The sequence below is a fragment of the Rutidosis leptorrhynchoides genome, chromosome 10 (assembly GCF_046630445.1).
Source record: "Rutidosis leptorrhynchoides isolate AG116_Rl617_1_P2 chromosome 10, CSIRO_AGI_Rlap_v1, whole genome shotgun sequence".
NCBI lineage: Eukaryota > Viridiplantae > Streptophyta > Magnoliopsida > Asterales > Asteraceae > Rutidosis > Rutidosis leptorrhynchoides.
The window spans coordinates 150,814,278-150,841,315 of NC_092342.1; the positions used below are offsets into that span (position 1 = coordinate 150,814,278).

At 35.9% G+C, this 27,038-nt stretch overlaps 3 protein-coding genes and 1 non-coding gene across 4 annotated transcripts; 3 read left to right on the forward strand and 1 right to left on the reverse strand.

Moving 5' to 3' along the window:
* Positions 1–483: 483 nt before the first annotated feature.
* Positions 484–3,465, forward strand: LOC139872929 (uncharacterized). The gene is made up of 3 exons (XM_071860863.1): positions 484–1,215; positions 2,281–2,606; positions 3,017–3,465. The coding sequence occupies exons 1-3, from the start codon at positions 684–686 to the stop codon at positions 3,362–3,364; spliced, it is 1,206 nt and encodes a 401-aa protein (XP_071716964.1). The 5' UTR covers positions 484–683; the 3' UTR covers positions 3,365–3,465.
* A 1,528-nt stretch (positions 3,466–4,993) lies between these two features.
* TRNAT-CGU (transfer RNA threonine (anticodon CGU)) lies at positions 4,994–5,065 on the reverse strand. The gene has a single exon. It is a non-coding gene; the product is annotated as a tRNA-Thr (tRNA).
* Positions 5,066–5,137: 72 nt separating this feature from the next.
* LOC139872949 (ubiquinone biosynthesis protein COQ4 homolog, mitochondrial-like) lies at positions 5,138–7,866 on the forward strand. Its single transcript, XM_071860884.1, has 3 exons — positions 5,138–5,211; positions 5,724–5,937; positions 7,233–7,866. Exons 2-3 carry the CDS (start codon positions 5,752–5,754, stop codon positions 7,725–7,727), a joined length of 681 nt encoding a protein of 226 aa, XP_071716985.1. The 5' UTR covers positions 5,138–5,211; positions 5,724–5,751; the 3' UTR covers positions 7,728–7,866.
* Positions 7,867–9,177: 1,311 nt separating this feature from the next.
* Positions 9,178–24,754, forward strand: LOC139870679 (uncharacterized). Its single transcript, XM_071858460.1, has 4 exons — positions 9,178–9,425; positions 9,530–9,578; positions 9,635–11,284; positions 23,855–24,754. The coding sequence occupies exons 1-4, from the start codon at positions 9,178–9,180 to the stop codon at positions 24,752–24,754; spliced, it is 2,847 nt and encodes a 948-aa protein (XP_071714561.1).
* Positions 24,755–27,038: the final 2,284 nt, after the last annotated feature.

Consider the following 27,038-nt stretch of genomic DNA (forward strand, 5'->3'; position numbering starts at 1 on the left):
TTAATCAACAAAATCAACCAAGTCAATCTTGGTCCATCTGTGTACTCCTAAAAAAGTCCCACCCGAGTACTCCTCGAGTAGTGAATTTTGCAAGACTCTGGATTACTTGGAAAGTCATTCAAAATCGATCAAAAAGCCACAATCAAACTTGGTCCATCCGAGTACTCCATAAAAAGGTCAAACTGATAACTCCTCAGAGTAACGAGTTCTGCATCCTTGACATAATCTTATGTAACTGAAATCTTTATTTTTAATATTTTATAGAAATATAAATTTAAAGTTCACACTTGTTTGTTATCTATAGATTTTGAAGGGTGAATGGATAACAGAGGATATAACAATGTCAATGTCAAAGATTATTTTAAGTTTAAGTTGGCTAGAAAATGAAAATAGATGACCTGAGGACCTCATTATTTTAATCCAGTCATGTGGCTTGGAACATTGCATATTAATGTTGAAAATGACTATATAATAAACAAGAGCTTTCAAAAAACTCTCTTTATTCATTATTTGAATCTATAATTTTCTTCTTTTGTTTTCAACTTCTTCCCAAATGGATTATCTTTCATAAATTCATAAACAGATGCCAGTTTTCAAGTGAAAGAATCCAAACATTTTTTTAATAAAAAACAAATACTTTTGAAAAAGCTGGATTGTGTTGAAGTTGCAGAAAGATAGAAATCATGGAGTTTTGGGTTGTTGCAGCAGCTACTGGTGCTGGTTATGTGGCCAAACACTGGCACAACTTATCAGGAGGAGATAAAGAGAGCCCCCCGTCGAAGATTTCGTGTGACCTATCACCACAGGTGCAGCCAGAAACATGCCAGCTGTTAGGTAAAGTTCCTAACTCGGTTTTCGTGTTGCCAAAGTTAGCAAAAGGATGCCTGTCAGAAGGAGATGGTTCGTCAGCTGAGGATGAACATGATGAATGCTTTGACAGTTATGGAAATCCTTTACTTGAATTCAGAACTAAGAGCTTGAAGCGAAAATCTTTCTCGAACCTAAGGTCTTTAGTGGTAAACGAAAATAGCGTAGATTATCAAAGAAAACAGACGACACAAATTAATGATGTGAAAGATGATAAGATCATGTTCATGGATGAAAATGGAGCATCGATGGAAGCTGAGTTCTTTGAGCCAGCTTCAGTAATGCTCCCGAGAAGACCAGAACATATTTCAGTCAAGAAGTTTGAAACACGAGAGCTTCATTCACAAGGTTCGCCATTGCTTTCTCAAATTTTTAAACATACATGTGACAAAGTGGTCAGGTTGGGTCGGGTCCAAATGGTTCAGGCCAGAACGTGGTTCGCCTCTTGTCCACCTGAGTTGTTTACTTCATTTTCGGACCTGAAAAACCAATGACTCTTTTCTAACTGTTCAAAACAAGTTGGTTGGGTAGACATGCAAAATTAGGGTAAAAATTAAGGGTAAGACCATGAATAACAAGCCCGAGTTAGGTTCATGTGCTCCTAGCACTCACCGAGCATGCCCCTAGCACACACCGAGCATGCCCCTAGCAAGGGGTGCTGGTGGTCATTTGGGCTGAGCGTGCTCGTTGGTTGCACAGAGAGATAAGTGAGCGTGTAGGCGACGTGTTTGTATTCCATATTTCATTTTTTTATTTTTATATCCCTTTTTTACACTTCCAATCATCTTTTACCACATCACCCAACACGACACTCAATACGCCACTCCATTATTTACCAATTTACCAGCACGTCCGCCAAGCACCCCACCCATATTCCTCAACACGCCACTTTTACCCATCATTGTTAAAAATGCTCTAACAGAGATGGACTCTAACCATAGGGACTAAATTGCATGTTTAGGTAAAAGTAAAGGGTAATAGAGATAGATTTTAACCCTAAAAGTAAAGTGGGACGGAGGGAGGGTAATAGAGATATATTTTAACCCTAAAAGTAAAGTGGGACGGAGGGAGTATTTTTTTTTTTACCCAATTTAACTAATAGAGATAGACTCTAACACTAAATTGCCTCCTATGGTAAAACGAGGAAACGGAAAAGGTTTTACCTTGTTTAGGCTACCCGAGGGGAGGGGAGTATTTTTTTTACTTAGATGTACGCTGCCTATTTGAATATCCCGTGATCATTTCCAACCCTTTTCCCCGACCAAGATATGCATCCAACGAGGTTTGAAACCGAGACCTCTTGGGAAGAACTCAGCAAACACTAAGCTATCTTGGGATTGGGATGGTTAAATTGCCACCTCTAGATTAGATATACAATTTTCCGTCTGTACTAACCAAAATCGTTTGAAACAGGGAATGACATGGTGTCCATATTCCTTGGGATTATAATCGGAATATTGTCAACGATTGTGACTAATCAACACGAAATTCAGCATCTAAATGAGCTATTAGAACAAGCTGAGAGCATGGTTCAAGATCTACACAAAAAACTTGAATCAAAAGATGGGTTTACCACACACGAGAATGGGACTGAGCCACATGGAACTGCAGCCGATAGTCCAAATGTTGATAACATTGGGTTCATGAGTGACATTGAGGCAGAACTTGAGGCCGAGCTTGAGCGATTAGAAGAAAATATGATGGGTCCCACCCTGCACAGATTGTCTAATGTTGTGGAGGTAAGCTACTAATTGCAGACGTGGCAACTTTAAAGATTCGTTTATAAATGGGTCAAGTTGGGTTATACTTTGTTTATAAATGGGTCAAGTTGGGTTATACTTTGTCTCTAATGGGCTAAACGGGTAACGTTAAACAAACAGTTAACTAGAAATAAGTGAAATGAGTCAAATTTCAGCCAAACTGTATTTGTAATGCATAAAACATTCTAAATCATTTGATTTAGATTGTTTCTGAACCTTCGTTTTTGACACAAACTATTTTTAACTAAACAAGTATTGGAAAATTGACTAAATCTTCTGGGTGAATCCACCTGCAGCGGTTTGTGTTTCGACCCACACCAGAATTACCTGTTTTGACACCCACCCCTACCAAGTTTGTCACCTTTACAAGTCGTGATTTTATGTTGCAGATTGATTCAGACGTCGAAGCAGACATGGCTAGAGAAAACTTGAACCTAGATGCACTCACATGGCACCTTGATAGCCGATCAGAATCTGACCAAGTTGACCATAAGGTCAAATGTGAAAGCACCGGGAAGCCCATTTACAGTCCCAATTACACCGTTTCATCGCTAGATTTAAGATTACGTCTTCATGAAGTAATTGAGTCAGAACTCAGAGCACGTATTGAGGAGCTGGAGGCAGTTCTAGAGAAACGATATAGTCAAAGTAGGCCCCACTCTCTAGAACAACAAGATAATAACTCTGTCTGGGACTTCGACCACACGAGAATTGAATCTTTCTCATCAACCCCTTAAGCTGCATACTAGTTATCATAGAGACAACCATTGAAGCATATTGTACATATCAAACGGTATATATGAAGAAATGAAAGTATTTAAATTAGCAACTTTTCACATTTCTTATCCATGTAGATAAAAGTATTTACTGATAGAAAGAAACATGTTACTTACATGTTTAATGTTGATCATATCTTCTGTTTTTGTGACGAAAAAACTTGAACTATTTCCTTGAGTTTTAGCGAGGGAACTTAGATGAGTTCATATCTGAAAATTTGATTTAGGACCAACTATCACTATTTCCATCACTTGATTAACCTTTAACAAAACATAACTACATTAATATTTAAAATCGAAGAAATGTCAAATAAAAGCAATAGCATCAATTAACCTCAAATGCAAAAGATTTGGCAATAAACCTCAAATACAAAAGTTACCTTTTTTGGGCAAAAAACAAGGAGTATATTAGAATCGCAAATCATCGAAAACAATGATTTTGTAAAGGAACAAAAAATAGGGGTCATCAAAGACCCAATATAAAACAGACCAACGTGGTCAGTACAAAAGATTGCTTAGTTGCAAGGACATAGTTTTAAAAGCACCAATTCAACCAAGTGAGCCATCATAACAGAAATACAGGAGTAGATGTAGTGCAAGCAAAAGAAGTGAATCGTCCTAGGCCCGAATAAGCAACCACGGGTTGTTTTCCCAAACATAGAACTGATGAGAATGACATAGTTTTGCTCCGAGAGCCCAATGAAAAACTTTTTATTTTGATTTCTTTGACGATGTGCAACCAACATGAGACTTCAAATGGCCCATAAAGATGCAGGCCCGTTTAACCTCCAAAATTTCGAGGCATTAACACCCATTCCCGTAAACCAATCGGAAGTAAACATGATTGAAGTGGAGATCGTCCACCTAATATTCCGCCATGTGAACAACTCGGACCAAATTAAAAATAGAACTGATGAGAATGACATAGTTTTGCTCCGAGAGCCCAATGAAAAACTTTTTATTTTGATTTCTTTGACGATGTGCAACCAACATGAGACTTCAAATGGCCCATAAAGATGCAGGCCCGTTTAACCTCCAAAATTTCGAGGCATTAACACCCATTCCCGTAAAACAATCGGAAGTAAACATGATTGAAGTGGAGATCGTCCACCTAATATTCCGCCATGTGAACAACTCGGACCAAATTAAAAATGCCAAGGGGCAGTGTCAAAATAGATGATCGACTCTTTCTTCATTCAAGAAACAGTAATTACACCTCACATTTTGACCACGTTGAAGAATATGACAATGAAGAAGAACCGACTTCACCGGGAGACTTCCTTGTATTGCGAGTTAATGTAAGATTAGAACCTTGGTCGGTATTGGATCATGCCATATCATACGGGACCAACCCGGCACATTACAATTAACCAAAATTCGAACACCCTAAGTAACAGTGTATAACGAATCAGACGAGGGAGTCCAAGCCACCTTATCTATTCCATTTGGATCCAAAGTAACCGAATCCAGATCGGATAAGAGGGAAACATATTCCCAATAGTCAAACTCAGGAAGTGGGAACTGGATATGTAAAAACCAAATGAAGCCTGCACTAAGATTTGATACATGGTAAATAATTTTAAAAAAGTAAGCCCCCGGTGAGGATCGAACTCACGACCTTTGCCTTACGAAGGGAACGCACAACCACTATGCTACGGAGGCAGATCTTGTTGTCTAACTGATGATTTTAAATATAATTAGAATATTTATGCGTTTACCACAGCTTTCTAGCCGTCCACGCCAATTATAATTACCACTGTATTCGTTACAAAGATTTATGCGACTTCCAATTCTCCGATTCTATTCCGGTATGATTTTTGGTTTCATCATGTGATCTATCTATTGTTTAATGGTTTTTTGTTACTGCATACTTAACTACTTTAACTATCGTTTTTTTTTTTTTTTTTTTCTCGATTTATTTTCGTTTCTGTTGTGAGCAACAAGTGTTCGATAAAATTCTCCAATGAGATTATTTAGTTTCTTTATAATATCTTCACACAAAAGCATTTAATTGAACTTAAATTGTTGATGTCGGTTGTGCAAATTTGATATCTATTTGAAACTCTTATAAAATTATGTGATCCTGATCTTTAATACAGTACTGATTTTAGGGTATCAGTAAGGGATTGTTGGACTAAGCTTATTTTGAGAGCTTATATACTTATAAAAATTCGGAAAAGCCATTAAAATCCAGCTTATTGGCTTTCAGAATTTTATAAATCTTTCAATCGTCAATTATGTTGTTTTATTTATAATCTTACCCTTTTAATATGTGTCTAGTTTAACTGATCAGAATTTATATATTATGTGTTTGAAACAGATCCTAGTTGAAGTTTCAGGATACATACATGATGGTTGTAGGAGCCCGAATTCGACTTAGAGGTTGGCAGCAGGCTGCAGTTGCCGTTGGGTCTGCAGTTGGTGCGTTAGTGGATCCAAGAAGAGCTGATTTGATAGCTGCTTTGGGGGAAACAACTGGGAAACCTTTTTTCGAGAGAGTTCTTGAAAGAATGAAAAGGAATCCTGAAGGCAGAGTATGATTTCTGTTAATTCTGCTATTTGTCTTATTCATTGTAGGTGAAACGAATGGGTGGGCAGGTTATGGGTCCTGTTTGAAATTGATAACTTTTAGTATGGGTAAAAAAAACTTGGTTGGTTGACCTGCAAACGCTACATATGTTTACGAAAACAATACTGGTATTACAATAGTAGTAATACAGTTTTGACTAAATGATTTGGAAGGTTTATCGTATGCCATAGAAGTACATTTTTGACGATCTTAAACCTGTTTGACATTTCCCCTTTTTGTTTTACTTGGCCTGTTTTTGAGATGAAAAGACAATCCAAACCGATTCATTTGTAATTGAATAGGTTGAAATTGCCAGCTGATATTTGTTCTCTTGTTCCATAACTTATGAGATGGGCTTAGGGTTTGAGCTGATTGGTATGTCCTATATTTTTATCATTGTGACTATCATATCGTGAGAAGACAATCTATTAAAAACTATTGAAACTTATCTTCTTATAAATATAATAATGCAGTACATTAGAGATCTATAGTTAGTGAAATGTTATGTATTGCCTTTTAAGAAATGTTTGCTATGACTTAACGAGTTTGAGGTATATTGGGGTAGGCATTTCTGTTGAATAGCTTCATCATCCACAAAACACACCTGAGAAACATAGAGTTTCAGAACATACTTTTCATTAGGAGGTTGTGAACACCTGACTACCTGAGTATGTTTTGTGGTTATTAGCCCATAAAATAATTAGGAAGTCGTAAACACTTAAGTATGTTTTGAACGACTGTTCCCTTTTCACATATATTTTAGGCTAACCCAGTTGACCCATTAACAATAAAGTCTAACCGGAAGTTGACTAATTATCACAGTAGCACATTGAACATGGATAATCTTATTAAAAAGTAATGTTAAAATCACACGGTCTGCAAGATCCAAAATTATTGGTTATACACTATCGGGTATGGTCATCTAAGTTTCATGGCTTAAGGTCTGTAATATAAATAAGCTTTCATGCATTTGTAGATTAGTTTGTCTAGCTATCTAAGTGCGATGGTTTATATGCGTCCAAAAAATGTCACAGAATTAGAATTTTCGTGAATCATATCATATGCATTATTTACTGAATGCAGTAACAAAAGAATAAAGAATCCTTGAATATCGGTTTTCCTCTCTTTAAATAAATCACGTGTCTAATGGGATAGTGTTTTCTCTCCTTGAATAGATATATAATATATAAGCCAAAACCCATGTATAAATAATTGGTTTGAAATTGCCCTCTCTAGTACTAATAATTCTTTTTATTCCAGGCAATACTATTGGACCGTCCACGTGTCATCTCTAAGAACGTTGGGCACGCGTGGGACCTACCCGAGAACACATTTGGTGCTGCGTATGCAAAGTTCATGGGATCAAGAAACTTCTCACCAGACGATAGACCACCGGTTAGGTTTATGGAAACAGATGAGCTGGCATACGTAGCAATGCGTGCACGTGAGGTGCACGATTTCTGGCATACTTTATTTGGCCTTCCAACAAATTTGATCGGTGAATCTGCCCTAAAAGTTATTGAATTTGAGCAAATGTTGCTTCCAATGTGTTTCTTGTCTGTCATTGGAGGAACTGCAAGGTTTAGTGACAAACAACGATCCGTCTTTTATCAACATTACTTCCCTTGGGCAGTTCGGGCAGGCATGAAATCAACTGACCTAATGTGCGTGTATTACGAGAAGCATTTTCATGAAGATTTAGAGGAAGTGAGACAGAAATGGGGTATAATACCTGCTCCTTCTATCGAGCGGTAGGTAGTCCGATTTTGTTTTTAATGAGTTTGGAAATAAGAGGTTGTCTTAAGTTTGTACTGATGTAGATTTTAGCATATACTGTCATAATTTTGCTTGGACTATGAAATAATGATTTGGTTATCAGATATTTTTTCTTCAAATTACAAGTAAAATAAGCAGAAACTGTCTAAAAGGTCGTATTAGAAATTTAGCTAAGTTGATTTCAAGCGACAGGGTGAGATTATTATCTCGATAACAGCCAACTTGTTGGGCGGGAGTCTTTGATCCATGGCCTCAAACTCTAGATTCAACATATCGGATTCATTTTGTATAGTTGCATTAGAAGACCTTGATATTATCGTCACCTCCCAAAGATATAAAGATGAGAAGTGGTGCTCTTGTGATGGACCTGTAAGACTTTACTCACCACTTGACAAGTTAATTTCTGATACCAACAGAAGTTTATGATGACGGTGGGGTTTTAGAGCGGAAGCATGACCGTCGGTGTTACAAAGTGAAAAGACAATCAATTAGGATTCGAGTAATGTTCGATGATCATTCGGTACTCAGCCAAACACAACAAGCCACAGCTGGCTTCTAATCGAACCGAACAAACATCTCAAAATATCTGACGTCAGCAATCGTCTTCTCCACGTATTCAGCCTTTGCAGTTCGTGCCCTAATGGCATCCTTCTATTCGTAATTACTCTTATATCCACCTCAATCTGTCAATTATTATACAAACAAATAGAAAACCCCTGAAATTATCCTGTAAATAACATATCAATCTTATTCTTTGTAATGTGGAAGCTGAAGCTGCAATTATTGGTTTAAGATTGATTGACTTTCAGTTTATAGGTCATTTGTAATGGAGATATTGAAGTGACACACACACACACACACACACACACACACACACACACATATTTATACATACATACATACATACATACATACATACATACATACATACATACATACGTGGAACTATCTAGAGTAATAACCCAATGTATATGAATGAAACATAAGTTATACAGAGATAACTGGCTCTAGTGTTCATTAGTTTCAAATGCTGTCTAGAGTAATTTGAGGGAACATGGAACTATCTTTTGTTGACAAGTTAATTTGTTATTGTGAGGAAAAGACCTCATATTGATTGATGGTAAAGATTCTGATTTTTTTTTTTTTTTTTTTTTTTTTTTTTTTTTTTTTGTAAGTGAGGAAACCCTCATATGAACGAGCAAATTGGCTCCCTCATAGAAGGTAAAACCTCGGGTAATCAAGCCTCCCGAGCGCGAGATCTGGTACCGGGTGATTTGCGCATTATGCGCACTCTCTAGTCACACTTCCTTTTTGAACAATTTGGCATAGTCAGAGATTGAACCCGGGTGGTGTGTTTCATTGGGCAACTCGGTGGCCAATTCTGATTTTGATCTGGAGTCTGATGATCTAGTGACTCTACTTAATGCAGATGGCAGGCTTTTTCTTACCACCATCTGAGTCAACTCAACTTCTAAATGACAATGATATTATTTGGTCAGTGATGCAGGTGCAGCTGATCGCCACTATGGTCAGATTTACAGGAGAAGGAATAAGCAGATGCGGAATGGGTCAGCTGTTAATGGGCTGCAAAGTGATTGGGCTCAATGGGTTTTCTGATCCAGTATTAATTGGCAGCAGAGATCTAGAAAGTCATGGCTGGAAAGTGGAAGAGCTAGAGTCCTAGTTATTTATGATATGTTAATTTAATAGGACCCTTTCCAGCTAGTATAAAAAGAACACAAAGGTTATTTTTTCTTTGGCAGTTTTTTTTGATGTATCAGACTTTTTACTCAGTTTAATAAAAGAAGCCTTGAGCTTTTTGTGTTTACAGTGAGTTCTCATTCAATTCTTCTTGTTTTTCTTTTTATGTTCAATTAGGCCATCAGGTCCTGCACTATTTGGTATCAGATTCAGAGATGGTGGAACATAATTTTCGTGGGGGTTTCGGTAGAGGAGGTAACCACAGATTCGCTGGACGTGGTGGTCACATCGATCCTTATGCCGAAATTGAACGATTACAGAGAAGAATTGCTGAATTGGAATTCAACCGTGACCATGATTTTGACGAAAGTGATTCTGATCAGCTCAGTGATACGACTGATACGAATCCTTTCGCCCCTAGAGGTCCTCGTTGGGAACACAAAGACGATCCGTTGCGTGGTCTAGGGATGAAATTGGAGATTCCTGAGTTTACCGGATCTATGCATCCGGATGATTTCCTAGATTGGATTAGCACGGTGGAGCGTATCTTTGATCTCAAAGACATCCCCGACAACCTCAAGGTGAAATTAGTCGCCATAAAGTTGCGCAAGCACGCATCTTTATGGTGGGAACACGTGAAGAAAGATAGGGCTGCTGCCCGAAAATCCAAAGTAAACACGTGGGAAAAGATGAAAAAATTATTACAACGAAAATTCTTGCCTGTAACTTTTCGGCAGGAGGCGTTCGTTGACTATCAAAATTTTCAACAACGTTCACTAGGTATGGAGGAAACTATTCAAGAATTTGAGAAGTTGCGTATGAGATGCGGTGCAAAAGAGGAAGAGGAGAAGGTCATCGCTCGATTCTTGAACATTATTAAACCGGAAGTTTCTGATGTTGTTAGTCTACAACAGTATAATTCATTTTCGGAGGTGTGTCGTCTTGCGTTACAAGTAGAGAAGCAACAAAAGAAGGCTAAAAGCAAGCAACAATTTTCTCGTTCTCAACCTGTTACTCCTGCAAAATTCGTACAACCAACAGAAAAGGGTAAAAACGAACAGCGCACTTCCACGAACCAAGGGAACAGTAGTCGAGTACCAAAATGTTATAAGTGTGGCGGTACTGGGCATTACCTTCGTGACTGTCCAAACAGCAGGACTGTCACAATTAAAGAAGAAGACTATGGGCCAATATATGATAGTGAACATGATGCTGAACAGGGAGTCTACCTCACGGATGATAACGATGAGATTGTGTACGCAGATGAGGGTGAAGCACTTGTCATTCATCGTGCACTTAATGCAACAGTGGACTCAACTGATGACAATTCATGGCTCCGTAATAACATTTTTCGTACCAAGGTAACGTCTAACGGCAAAGTTTGTTCGATGATAATAGATGGTGGAAGTTGCGAGAATGTCGTGTCTATCGAGATGGTGGAGAAACTTGGCCTCAAAACCGAAGATCACCCGGAACCTTACAAGTTGACATGGCTTAAACGAGGTAATCATGTCAAAGTCAATAAACGTTGTTTGGTTAATTTTTCGATTGGGAAAAAATATAGTGATGAAGTGTGGTGCGAGGTCATCCCTATGGACGTATGCCACTTGTTGTTGGGGCGTCCATGGCAATTCGATAGGAAGACCCGACATGACGGCTTTCGCAACACGTATAGCTTCATAAAAGATGGTGTGAGTATTACACTTGCGCCTTTGGATACTCGCAAAAAGTCATCAGTTGATCCTAATATGTTTCTGAGTCGAGCTGAAATTAGGCAGGAGGCCAAAACAACCAATCTGATGTATGCTTTGGTCATGGCAGAAGGTAATCAGGAGGTAACAGAAGTGCCAAGTCAAATGCAACCCTTACTAACTGAGTTCAGGGATATATTACCGGATGAAATACCACCCGGATTACCTTTAATGCGTGATGTCCAACATTGCATCGATTTCGTACCCGGTTCAACTGAAAGGACCCGTTCATATACATTATAAACGATTCACAATAGTTGATTACATTGCGAGGTATTTGACCTCTATATGATACATTTTACAAACATTGCATTCGTTTTTAAAAGACAAACTTTCTTTACATCGAAAATTGACAGGCATGCATATCATTTCATAATATCTACTATCCAACTATAAATTGATTTAATAATAATATTTGATGAACTCAATGACTCGAATGCAACGTTCTTCGAAATATGCTATGAAAGACTCCAAGTAATATCTTTAAAATGAGCAAATGCACAGCGGAAGATTTCTTTAACACCTGAGAATAAACATGCTTTAAAGTGTCAACCAAAAGGTTGGTGAGTTCATTAGTTTATCATAATCATTTATTTCCATCATTTTAATAGACCACAAGAATTTCATTTCCAGTTCTCATAAATATACGTCCCATGCATAGAGACAAAAATAATCATTCATATGGTGAACACCTGGTAACCGACATTAACTAGATACATATAAGAATATCCCCTATCATTCCGGGATCCTCCTTCGGACATGATATAAATTTTGAAGTACTAAAGTATCCGGTACTTTGGATGGGGTTTGTTAGGCCCAATATGTAGCGACCCCGACAAATCGTCAAGTGACGGCGTCGGCTACGTGGGTCCCATTACCTGATTATAAGTCTTTAAGATAACGTTTGACCAAAATATGTCGCCTTCATTTCAAAATAAAGATTGTTTCAAAGTTTACAAGGATTGTTCAACCAAAAGTTAAGTTACAACGTTATAAGTACGATTGAAATCTAGGCGACACGGTTTAAAGTAAAGTCAAAAGACGCTCCATGAAATGCATGTATACTCGACATCGGATGCAAGTATCAAATAGTAAGCGGAAGCATGTTTCACATATCGTGCATGACCTGAGAAAAACATAGAAATCTGTCAACGAAAACGTTGGTGAAATCATAGGTTTAAGTAAGTAAGTACAAGTGAACCACAAGATTTGCATCAATGAAATAATAGTAATACATTCCAAAAGTTTGTTTCACGAGCACCCAATTATCAAAGCTTAACATTCCTTCCATTGTATACCCCATCACTTAGTGCTAGAACAAACACTGATTCTCGAAAATATATTTCATCCGTAGACGGTAGCGAACCGTCAAGGATGAGGGCTGTCAAACCCATATGGCCATATAACATAAGTTCTCGCTTACACCCGGCAAGTGTAACTAATGATAATCGAATTGAGGATTTTGTTCTAAACTCGTATGTAGAATGTTTGTTTTCCCGTTCTTGTGTTCACTTAGTTCAAAAGAATCGTTTATGTTTTCTCATCCCAATATAAGTTCAAAAAGAGTAAAAGTGGGACTATGATCTCACCTCGAGTGCACGAGTATAAAAGTACTTCAACAAGTAAACGTGTGCATGAAAGTTGCTTAGCCTTGACCTAAACAAGTAAGTTATATCAATTAACCGGTTACGACACAAGGTCGGGTGAAATGTGTTCAATTAGTCCTATGGCTCGACACGACTCGATTATGTAGCATGTGAAGCAAATTGTCAAGTTTCATGCAAGATATAAGTATAAAAGCATGTTAGGAAGATTGCATTAAAAGTTTGGTTAAGTTTGACTAAAAGTCAAACTTGGTCAAAGTCAACGAAAAAAAGTCAACGCGTTCGGGTTCGGTCCCGAACTATTTTTCTGAGGTTTTTACTCATATATAAGCATATTAGAACAAGTTTCATGTGAATCGGAGGTCGATAGCTAGTCAAACATTTCACGTGAAACGGGACGAGGAGGTCAGAATCTGACCAGGCACATCGGCGCGCCGCGCGGGGAAGGGGCGCGCCGCGCCACCCTCTGTGCAGGGATTTCTGGTCAGTTTTCAAAGTATGCACGAACCAAAACACAAACAATCACATTTTATGATCCGCAAACAATTAGAACATGTATTTTATATCATCGGAAAGCTATTTCGACAAGGAATACAACTAACCACATATCATCAATCAAAAACATCATTTACAATAAACGAAAACTCGTCAATTGATCGAGAAAGGTTTATTTTCAAGATTCAAGTTCGTAAAACGTATTTTATGATTCGGGAATCCAATTTACACATACGATATGCCGTTTTGAAGGTAATGAAGCATACATTACTACTAGACACTAACAATTAACATTCCATGACATTTAAGCATCCAAAAGTTCATGTCAAGAACTATCAAACCCTAGTCAAACATCACAAAATCATTAATCGGGTTTTTGAAGTTTCCTTAATCAACCTACACATCCAAATGTGGCTAATGATACTAGTAACACAATTAAAACATGCACTTTAACAATCTAACAACATTAACTCATCCAAAATCAAGGATTAAGCATCCACTTTTCATTTCCAAGCTAGTTACACCAAAACATCAAGATCGAGCATACAAATCATATAATCATGCTAGACACGAGCCATAGACATTAACTAACAACATTTCAAGTCAAAAACACGAATTTAAAGAAATCTAGAGTTTTAGAAATGTTACCCAAAATCGGTGTAGTTAGTATCAAATCGTAGAGGATGAAGAGAGGATCACGAAAATGTAATTTGTTTTGTTGTAAGCCTCCTAGATCGAATTTAGATGATGATTTAGTGAAGTTGGGAGAAATGGGGTTCTTGAGCTAGAGAGAAAAGGGAGAGAGATGGAGGGATTGAATGGATGAGAATGGTGGGTTGACTAGTTGACCTAGTCAACTAGTTTGCCCACTTGACAACTTCGGTCCCTCAAGTTTCAAAGCGGGTGCGGGAATTAACCAACGAAATATTTTAAAAACGCTCGAGTAACCGAGTGATGTTATAATTAAATAGCGGAAATATAATGAACGTTACTCACGGAAACTATTACTTTAAATACGAAAGATTATGTTTTTAAAAAAAAAGACGGTGTTAAAATTAAATTTAACGGAAAAACGCGGGATGTTACATTATCCACACCTCAAAAGAAATTTCGTCCCGAAATTTAGTTGGAAGTAGTAGTTGTTGAATCTTACTCGAGACCTTGCGTTGTAAATTCTACGAATAAGTGAAGGTACGTCCTTGAGTATTTCCACGAATTTTGACGGTCGGGATCATATGTTGTTTTAAGGTTTGGCTTCCATGATTCATGGTTTCAACCGGTCCTCCTAGGAAGTGAGGGTTATCGTCGATAGTGAGTTCATCAAAGGAGATAACAAGTTCTCGTTTCGCAAAACACGTCTTTGAGTTGATACATTGAATGTAGGATAAACGGAGACCCAAAATGAGTCGGAAAAGTCTAAACGGCTAGCTACGGGTCCAAAACACCCCAAGAATTTAAAGGATCAAAATATCGTGGATTTAGCTTCCTACGTTTTCCCGAAACGGATTGCACCCTTCCAAGGTGCGACTCTTAACGTGACGCGGTTTCCCACGTGGAATTTGAAATGTTTACGTCTAACATCGGCGCAGCTCTTGGTGATTACGAGTCGCGTAGGGTTTTGCCTGAATATGAATAAATTTTCTCGGTTGCTCATGAATAACCTCGGCCCCGGTGAATTGATCATCGTTTACTTGGTTCGACAAAGGAGAGTGACGTTTCCGGTCACACGTGGTTTCAAAAGGAGTGACGTTAAAAACTCGAATGAAAATCATTGTAGTACGAGGATTCGGTTAAAGGAAAATATTTTTCTCAAGTAAATTTGAAGTTGGTAATACAAATTCGTATTATGGTTTCCAAGGTTTAAATCGCATGTTTGTTCGGTCCGTCGGGTTGTGGATGGTACGCGGTACTCATGTCTAAACGCGGTCCCGAGGCTTCTTGTAAAACTAGAAGTGAAACGAGTATTTCGATACGGGATAATTAACAAAGATACACCGTGTTGGAATAGAATCTCTTAAGATATGTTTGAACGAGTCAGTTAGGGTTCGAAAAAAAAAATGTTCGTTAGGACTATTCACCCTCGTGGCGAATACTTATGTAATATGAGGAGTTTCTCTATCCATGGAGAAATGTTACAAGGAGTTTCTTTAAACGGAAATGCGAACGGTAAAGATAGTAGTGAAATGAGGACTTAGAATAGGATGAGTTTACATCTCGAGGTTGCCATAACGTGCCTCTAGTTGTCAAAAGTCGAAGTCTGAAAGAGAAACGAGATCGTACACGTAGTTGTTTAGTTCGGGGTTGAATAATAGTTGGCCGATTATTAGAAACACAATGACATTAAGTCAAAGAAGAGTGAAGTATCATTGGATCGTGTGTTATCTTAAGTTCCAGTAATATCAGACGGTAACGGTGAAATAACAGAGATATGTAGCGTGGTATGTGATGACGAGAAAATTGATCGGATCCACAATTTAGTATTAGAATTCTTCGCGCAAAATAACGAATTTCAGTTACACTGATTTTGAGTCGAGAGAGCATGCCTTCCGGCGTTCATGTAGAAATATTTTCATAATTGAGTTCCATCTGGTGCTATACGATTTTTAACTAGAAATATTGGTGTGAAGTATCACGCTCAAGGTTCGGACATGGGGGGGGTTTAAATTTTTCCCTCAGTGAGTTAACGAGGTTAAAAGTCGTGTAACACGAGAAAAGGCAGAAATGAATCTTCGGTAATAACCGGCGAGATCTAAGATTTTACGAATACAAGTCTGAGTCGGGGGAGTTTCCTGATTACATGTGGCTTGATTTCGAGATTGATTGAAATGCCTAGACCATTCACATCATGGTTTAGAAAATTGTACTTCGTTCAACAGAAATTCTCACTCGGAGAATTTGGTATAGAGTTGCTCTTTTCTCAAAAGTTCGAGCGTAAGATGGTGATGTTGTTCGTTTTCCTTCTTTACTTGAATAACTCAAGATGTCATCTATAAATACGATAACCGATTTGTCTAGATAAGTTCGCATACGTGGTTTAGGAGGTTCATGAATACGGACAGAGTCCTAAATAAATCGAATGGTACTAAGAAAGATTTACAACTTAACGTTGCGAGTTCGGAAAGTGGCTTAGGAGACATCGTCTCACTTAACCCCCAATTGATGATAACCGGAACGGAGGTCGATTTGGAACATACGGGATTCGTGCAAATAATCATGAGGTCATGGGTGCGAGGGAGAGGGTATCGGTTTCCAACCGAAAATTACTCAGTTCACAATAATCTATACAAGATGATGGGGAAACATTTTTTTTTTTTTTTTTTTTTTTTTTTTTTTTTTTTTTTTTTTTACGAATAGATTCCGAGCTCCCTAGTTCTATAGGTGTCAAGTCAAAAGTCTTAACGTATTTCCTCCAATAAAATTTATAGGCACACAATATTTTTCCGTCGGTCACTTAAATCGTCTAAGTAGTATCTGGGGGAAAGAGGTGGAATATAAAGAGCATGAGTCAAATCCTTGGTTATAAAACGTCTAGCGGTAATCGAATCGAACAAGTATGAAATATACGGTTTGTTGTGAAGAAACGTACCCGTTACTAGTCCATCGTCGTTCCGGGCATCCTTGGTGTCGATGTCGAAGGTTCAACGGCGTGCGTTGGGGTTGATTTTCTTATTTGGGCACACATTCCTAAAATGACCCAGTTGGCCACATTCGAAGCAAGCATCCGTTCTGTGTGCGTTGGGCATCTTTCGAGCGACGGGTCCTTGGCGCCGGTGGCGAAACCTGCCACATCCTTCAAAGTGATGCTTGTGGCATTCGTCACAAAAAGGCAGCTTTCCGGCATAGCCTTTCTTGTCGTTGGAGGTAAAAGGCTTCTTGGCGGGGTTGTTGTTATTGTTGTGGTTGCTTGATTGAGAGGCTTCCCATGTTCTTTTGTTGTTACTCGGGTGGTTCTCGACCATTGGTGCCGGTGCTTCCATTTCATTCACCGTTTCTAAGGCTTGGCGGGCCATTGTTAAAGCCTCTTGTAGGTTAGTGGGTTGAGATGTCATTACCTTGTGTTGAATGCTCTTAGGGAGGCCATCCATGTAAAGTTCGATTCTTAGGGATTCGGGAGTCATGAGAATTGGACACATCGAGACTAGTTCGGTAAACCGTTGATTATAAGCTCCGAGGTCATTCCCGACCGTTCTTAAATTCCTTAGCCCTTGCTCGAGCCTTCGAGTCTCATCGCGCGGGAAGTATTCGGTGATCATTCTTTCTCTTAATTCGGTCCAAGAGAGTGTAAGGGCTTCATCGATACCCACTGATTGTACATACGTGTTCCACCATGAGAGAGCGATACCGGTGAAAGTGAGGGTGGAAAACTTGACCTTATCTTGGTCTCGACAACCGCTTGTGTTAAAAATGGTCTCCATTTGTTCAAACCATCGGGTGAGAGTAACCGGTCCTCCGGTTCCATCGAAAGTGGGAGGATTGTACTTCATGAAGTTCTTGTAGGAGCAACCTTCGATTGAATTACCGGCTCCATGATTGTTGTTGTTAGAAAAGTGATCGGCCACGGCCGTACCCACGGCGGTGGTTATCATTCGTTGAAGAGCTTGTTCTAGGGTTTCGAGAGGAGTATTGTGTTGACCTTGGTGAGCCATTGTTCCTTCATGAGACAAGAATATCGTTGGTTAGTATTTTCAACAATACTAACCGTGGCATGGAATAAGAATATCGTTGACTCGCCTTAAATTCTCTATGTCATAATGTCGGAACGTCCATGTGAATCACCGTAATATAATCCCGGAAATTATATTACCCTGATTCTCATGTGCATTTAACATTACTTCATAAAGTCAAGGTGGCGCACCAACAAAATTTATCAACGTAAGATCAAGATCGAATACGAGTTAGATATGATAGAAGAGTTCGAGTATAAATGCACAATTAGTCAAATAATTCCTACTTCAGTCTATATGCCGGTTGTAGTCTAGATTCACCTATGTACCCTATGACTCGGGGTGAACACAAATGAACTCTAAATCCCTACAACCAAGGCTCTGATACCAACTGTAGCGACCCCGACAAATCGTCAAGTGACGGCGTCGGCTACGTGGGTCCCATTACCTGATTATAAGTCTTTAAGATAACGTTTGACCAAAATATGTCGCCTTCATTTCAAAATAAAGATTGTTTCAAAGTTTACAAGGATTGTTCAACCAAAAGTTAAGTTACAACGTTATAAGTACGATTGAAATCTAGGCGACACGGTTTAAAGTAAAGTCAAAAGACGCTCCATGAAATGCATGTATACTCGACATCGGATGCAAGTATCAAATAGTAAGCGGAAGCATGTTTCACATATCGTGCATGACCTGAGAAAAACATAGAAATCTGTCAACGAAAACGTTGGTGAAATCATAGGTTTAAGTAAGTAAGTACAAGTGAACCACAAGATTTGCATCAATGAAATAATAGTAATACATTCCAAAAGTTTGTTTCACGAGCACCCAATTATCAAAGCTTAACATTCCTTCCATTGTATACCCCATCACTTAGTGCTAGAACAAACACTGATTCTCGAAAATATATTTCATCCGTAGACGGTAGCGAACCGTCAAGGATGAGGGCTGTCAAACCCATATGGCCATATAACATAAGTTCTCGCTTACACCCGGCAAGTGTAACTAATGATAATCGAATTGAGGATTTTGTTCTAAACTCGTATGTAGAATGTTTGTTTTCCCGTTCTTGTGTTCACTTAGTTCAAAAGAATCGTTTATGTTTTCTCATCCCAATATAAGTTCAAAAAGAGTAAAAGTGGGACTATGATCTCACCTCGAGTGCACGAGTATAAAAGTACTTCAACAAGTAAACGTGTGCATGAAAGTTGCTTAGCCTTGACCTAAACAAGTAAGTTATATCAATTAACCGGTTACGACACAAGGTCGGGTGAAATGTGTTCAATTAGTCCTATGGCTCGACACGACTCGATTATGTAGCATGTGAAGCAAATTGTCAAGTTTCATGCAAGATACAAGTATAAAAGCATGTTAGGAAGATTGCATTAAAAGTTTGGTTAAGTTTGACTAAAAGTCAAACTTGGTCAAAGTCAACGAAAAAAAGTCAACGCGTTCGGGTTCGGTCCCGAACTATTTTTCTGAGGTTTTTACTCATATATAAGCATATTAGAACAAGTTTCATGTGAATCGGAGGTCGATAGCTAGTCAAACATTTCACGTGAAACGGGACGAGGAGGTCAGAATCTGACCAGGCACATCGGCGCGCCGCGCGGGGAAGGGGCGCGCCGCGCCACCCTCTGTGCAGGGATTTCTGGTCAGTTTTCAAAGTATGCACGAACCAAAACACAAACAATCACATTTTATGATCCGCAAACAATTAGAACATGTATTTTATATCATCGGAAAGCTATTTCGACAAGGAATACAACTAACCACATATCATCAATCAAAAACATCATTTACAATAAACGAAAACTCGTCAATTGATCGAGAAAGGTTTATTTTCAAGATTCAAGTTCGTAAAACGTATTTTATGATTCGGGAATCCAATTTACACATACGATATGCCGTTTTGAAGGTAATGAAGCATACATTACTACTAGACACTAACAATTAACATTCCATGACATTTAAGCATCCAAAAGTTCATGTCAAGAACTATCAAACCCTAGTCAAACATCACAAAATCATTAATCGGGTTTTTGAAGTTTCCTTAATCAACCTACACATCCAAATGTGGCTAATGATACTAGTAACACAATTAAAACATGCACTTTAACAATCTAACAACATTAACTCATCCAAAATCAAGGATTAAGCATCCACTTTTCATTTCCAAGCTAGTTACACCAAAACATCAAGATCGAGCATACAAATCATATAATCATGCTAGACACGAGCCATAGACATTAACTAACAACATTTCAAGTCAAAAACACGAATTTAAAGAAATCTAGAGTTTTAGAAATGTTACCCAAAATCGGTGTAGTTAGTATCAAATCGTAGAGGATGAAGAGAGGATCACGAAAATGTAATTTGTTTTGTTGTAAGCCTCCTAGATCGAATTTAGATGATGATTTAGTGAAGTTGGGAGAAATGGGGTTCTTGAGCTAGAGAGAAAAGGGAGAGAGATGGAGGGATTGAATGGATGAGAATGGTGGGTTGACTAGTTGACCTAGTCAACTAGTTTGCCCACTTGACAACTTCGGTCCCTCAAGTTTCAAAGCGGGTGCGGGAATTAACCAACGAAATATTTTAAAAACGCTCGAGTAACCGAGTGATGTTATAATTAAATAGCGGAAATATAATGAACGTTACTCACGGAAACTATTACTTTAAATACGAAAGATTATGTTTTTAAAAAAAAAGACGGTGTTAAAATTAAATTTAACGGAAAAACGCGGGATGTTACACAATAGATCTATCTTTAGGATTCGCGTCAATTAGGGTGTCTGTTCCCTAATTCTTAGTTTACCAGACTTTAATAAAAAGGGGCATATTCGATTTCGATAATTCAACCATAGAATGTAGTTTCAATTACTTGTGTCTATTTCGTCAAACATTTATAAAAGCGCATGTATTCTCAGTCCCAAAAATATAAAGGGTAAAAAGTCAAATGAAACTCACCATACTGTATTTCGTAGTAAAAATACATATAACGTCATTGAACAAGTGCAAGGTTGGCCTCGGATTCACGAACCTAAATTAATTATATATATTTATGTGTTGGTCAATATTTGTCTAACAAATTAGGTCAAGTCATAGTGTACCACAATCCTAATGCTCGAGACTAATATGCAAAAGTCAACAAAAGTAAATTTGACTCAAAATAATTTCCAAAAATCTATACATAATTAATATATAGTTTAAATATCGTCGTTTTATATTTTTAAATATTTTTAAAAGATTTATTAGAGTAAATAATATAATTTATTTATTAATAAATAAAATTTTATATTAAATTTATATAATAAAATATACTTTTATATATATTAAGTAATAAAATTTACAGGGTTCATTTAATATCATAAAGATAATATGATAGGTATTATTAAATTAAGTTATTACACGTAGTAAAAATATGTTTGTATCACATATTTATTTGATAAAATAATATCTATAATGATAGTAAGTAAAAGTTGTATTATTTTGTAATAATAATTATTATTATAAAAATATCAATATTTATAATTACTAAGATGACATTATGATAAAACGATAATTCTAATTATGATAACTTTAATATTTACGATAATTTTTAATATTATCTTTAAAATAATAATTCTATTTAAAATAATAATAATGATGATATTTTATAGTAACAATGACATTTCTATTAAAATGATAATTTTTGTTAAAATGATAGTTTTAATACTAACGATACTTTTAAAAATAATAGTAATGATAAAAATAATAAGAACGATAATTTTATCTAAATCAATATCTTATAATATTTTAATTTCATCATGATACTCTTACTCATTATTTCCTAATCGTTTCGATTAATAGCTTTTAATCGTCTTTTATATCGTGTTTATAATAATGATAATAATAGTAATCAAAATAATTAGGTGTTACAAATATTTGTTTTAATTACACTAATATTAATAATGATAGTTACTATAACATTATTAACGATAATACTAATAATTATCTTAATGATAATATAGTAATAATAATAATAATAACAATAACTATTTTTAAATAATGATATATACATTAATAATGATAATAATAATAATAATACTAATAATAATAATAATAATAATAATAATAATAATAATAATAATAATAATAATAATAATAATAATAATAATAATAATAATTGGATAATAATAATAATAATAATAATACTAATTATAACTTTAACGATAATAACGATAGTAATAATAAAAAAAAATAACAATTTTTAATGATAAATCTTTTTTATTGATAAAGATAATAATAATAATGATAAGAATAAGATAAAACTAGAACGACGATAAAAACGACGATAATAATAATCATTTTTAATAAAAATATCGAAAATTCAATTGATTATAACTTCTAATTCGTTCATCGAAACCATTCGATATCTAAAGGAAAAGTTCTTAATTTTTCGCTAGCTTTCCAAGAACATGCATATCTTATACCTTATCTCAACCGCAAGTGTAACTAATTCAAGATTCAACCTAACCTGTCTAAGGGCAATATCAAAAGTACAAGCATGCATAATCCTAAATACTCGAGCACTAGTCAGGAATACACTATTAGTATGTAAAAGTTAAATTATGAGTACTCACTTATCAATATTGAGATTCAATATTGCAGGAAAGGTACGTAGATGCAACGGAAATGATAAACACTATATTGACCTCACGAGCATACCCATGAACCATACTCAATCACCTCCATAGCTATAACCCATTATTTCTTTAATCCTATCCTACTCGAAAAACAATTTCGAAATCACTCGGACAGCACTCCGTCGTAATAATTTATGTATACTAATAATATCTTGAAATAATACGGAGTAAATATATATATGTAAATCGATTGAGAGAGTTTAGAGAAAAATATTTTCAAGTTTCTATGAAATAATTAAACCTATTGAATTCTATTTATAATAGATTTTTGAATTATTAAAGTGAATTATTAAAGTATGAATTATTAAAGTGAATTATTAAAGTATGAATTATTAAAGTGAATTATTAAAGTATGAATTATTAAAGTGAATTATTAGAGTATGAATTATTAAAGTGAATTATTAAAGTTAAAGTAAAGTAAAAATAAAGTAAAGGTAAAGTTTAAGTATAGTAAAAATATAAAACTATGTACGTATAATACGCGTATAAATATATATAATATTAATTTTAATCGTTATATATATTTAATAAAATAAAATATAAATATCGTTATCTTTATCATACTAGTTAAGTAATGAGTTGTCAAAAGTGGTTCTAGATATTTATAAAAGTTATATACGTTTTAATAATAAAGTTCTTTTTAAACTGAAAACGTTTTTGTACGTTTGAAACTAAATAGATCAATCGAGTCTTTATGAGATTCAATCTTCCACTATCCTTTGTCTAGTTCTCAATGATTGACAATTTGTTCTTATTTATAAATCACTTTACCATTTTCCGAATATTGTTAAAATGGAAAGATTTCTCAAATCAACGTGGGCCTTTCAACAGAGACTTGTAATCATAAATCAATATATCTGATAATTCAATCATTTGATCTTATCTTCTAATTCTATTGATAAACATTTTGAAACAGATACAATCATATAAAGTATTTAATCTAATATTTTGTTTACGTTTCAAGTTATAATATATATACACATATACATATAATCATATTCGCTTAATGGTTCGTGAATCATTGGAACTTGGTCGAGGTTGAATGAATGTATGAACATAGTTTAAAATACTTGAAATTTAACTTAACAAATATTGCTTATCGTGTCGGAAATATATAAAGATTAAAGTTTAAATTTGGTTGGAAATTTTCGGGTTGTCACATCAACTATACCGAATAAACCCGCATATCATTTAAATCCAAAGGAGTTTGAGGAGTTACAACGACAAGTGGGAGAGTTATTGGAAAAGGGTTTGATAAGAGAGAGTATGAGCCCGTGTGCGGTACCTGCGTTGCTCGTACCAAAGCATGATGGAACCTTTCGAATGTGTATTGACAGTCGAGCCTTTAATAAAATCACAATTAAATACCAATTCCCGATTCCACAGTTCGATGATCTACTTGATCAATTACATGGAGCTACGGTATTTTCTAAAATTGATCTGAGGAGCGGTTACCATCAAATCCGAATGCGGCCGGGTGACGAATGGAAGACCGCATTTAAGACACGAGACGGGTTATATGAGTGGATGGTTATGCCTTTCCGTCTTTCAAATGCTCCTAGCACGTTTATGAGATTAATGAATCGAGTTTTTAAAGCTTTCATTGGGCGTTTTGTGGTCGTGTATTTCGATGATATTTTGGTTTATAGTCCTGATGTGACTCAACATTTGAAGCACCTACGTGAAGTTTTTCAAGTTTTGCGCCAACAAAGGTTATTCGCGAATGGGAAAAATGTCATTTTCTTACTCACGAAAGTCACATTCTTGGGTTATATTGTGTCGGGCCAAGGGATTAAGATGGACGAGAGTAAAGTCAAGGCTATCACCAGTTGGCCTCTTCCAACGAGCATTCATGAGGTGCGTAGCTTTCACGGTTTGGCTTCGTTCTATCGACGTTTCATCAAAAACTTTAGTACCGTGATCGCACTGGTTACCGAATGCATGAAAGGTGGACGTTTTACTTGGACCAATGATGCTACTGTTGCATTTGAGAATTTAAAAAAGTTGGTTACAAGAGCACCGATCCTTGCACTGCCAAATTTCAACGAGGTGTTCCAAGTCGAATGTGATGCTTCAGGAGTTGGTATTGGAGGCATCCTATGAAAAGTCCCGTTCTTATTGATTAAAAACGTTCCATATTAATTGATTTCGTTGCGAGGTTTTGACCTCTATATGAGACGTTTTTCAAAGACTGCATTCATTTTTAAAACAAACCATAACCTTTATTTCATAAATAAAGGTTTAAAAAGCTTTACGTAGATTATCAAATAATGATAATCTAAAATATCCTGTTTACACACGACCATTACATAATGGTTTACAATACAAATATGTTACATCGAAATTAGTTTCTTGAATGCAGTTTTTACACAATATCATACAAACATGGACTCCAAATCTTGTCCTTATTTTAGTATGCAACAGCGGAAGCTCTTAGTATTCACCTGAGAATAAACATGCTTTAAACGTCAACAAAAATGTTGGTGAGTTATAGGTTTAACCTATATATATCAAATCGTAACAATAGACCACAAGATTTCATATTTCAATACACATCCCATACATAGAGATAAAAATCATTCATATGGTGAACACCTGGTAACCGACATTAACAAGATGCATATATAAGAATATCCCCATCATTCCGGGACACCCTTCGGATATGATATAAATTTCGAAGTACTAAAGCATCCGGTACTTTGGATAGGGTTTGTTAGGCCCAATAGATCTATCTTTAGGATTCGCGTCAATTAGGGTGTCTGTTCCATAATTCTTAGGTTACCAGACTTAATAAAAATGGGCATATTCGATTTCGATAATTCAACCATAGAATGTAGTTTCACGTACTTGTGTCTATTTTGTAAATCATTTATAAAACCTGCATGTATTCTCATCCCAAAAATATTAGATTTTAAAAGTGGGACTATAACTCACTTTCACAGATTTTTACTTCGTCGGGAAGTAAGACTTGGCCACTGGTTGATTCACGAACCTATAACAAAATATACATATATATCAAAGTATGTTCAAAATATATTTACAACACTTCTAATATATTTTGATGTTTTAAGTTTATTAAGTCAGTTGTCCTCGTTAGTAACCTACAACTAGTTGTCCACAGTTAGATGTACAGAAATAAATCGATAAATATTATCTTGAATCAATCCACGACCCAGTGTATACGTATCTCAGTATTGATCACAACTCAAACTATATATATTTTGGAATCAACCTCAACCCTGTATAGCTAACTCCAACATTCACATATAGAGTGTCTATGGTTGTTCCGAAATATATATAGATGTGTCGACATGATAGGTCGAAACATTGTATACGTGTCTATGGTATCTCAAGATTACATAATATACAATACAAGTTGATTAAGTTATGGTTGGAATAGATTTGTTACCAATTTTCACGTAGCTAAAATGAGAAAAATTATCCAATCTTGTTTTACCCATAACTTCTTCATTTTAAATCCGTTTTGAGTGAATCAAATTGCTATGGTTTCATATTGAACTCTATTTTATGAATATAAACAGAAAAAGTATAGGTTTATTGTCGGAAAAATAAGTTACAAGTCGTTTTTGTAAAGGTAGTCATTTCAGTCGAAAGAACGACGTCTAGATGACCATTTTAGAAAACATACTTCCACTTTGAGTTTAACCATAATTTTTGGATATAGTTTCATGTTCATAATAAAAATCATTTTACCAGAATAACAACTTTTAAATCAAAGTTTATCATAGTTTTTAATTAACTAACCCAAAACAGCCCGCGGTGTTACTACGACGACGTAAATCCGGTTTTACGGTGTTTTTCGTGTTTCCAGGTTTTAAATCATTAAGTTAGCATATCATATAGATATAGAACATGTGTTTAGTTGATTTTAAAAGTCAAGTTAGAAGGATTAACTTTTATTTGCGAACAAGTTTAGAATTAACTAAACTATGTTCTAGTGATTACAAGTTTAAACCTTCGAATAAGATAGCTTTATATGTATGAATCGAATGATGTTATGAACATCATTAATACCTCAAGTTCCTTGGATAAACCTACTGGAAATGAGAAAAATAGATCTAGCTTCAAAGGATCCTTGGATGGCTTGAAAGTTCTTGAAGCAGAATCATGACACGAAAAGAATTTCAAGTAAGATTTCCACTCAAAATAAGATTGTTATAGTTACAGAAATTGAATTAAAGTTTGAATATGATTATTACCTTGTATTAGAAAGATAACCTACTGTAAGTAACAAAGGTTTCTTGATCTTGGATGATTACTTGGAATGGATTTAGAAAACTTGGAAGTAAACTTGCAATCTTGGAAGTATTCTTGATTTTATGAAACTAGAACTTTTGGAATTTATGAAGAACACTTAGAACTTGAA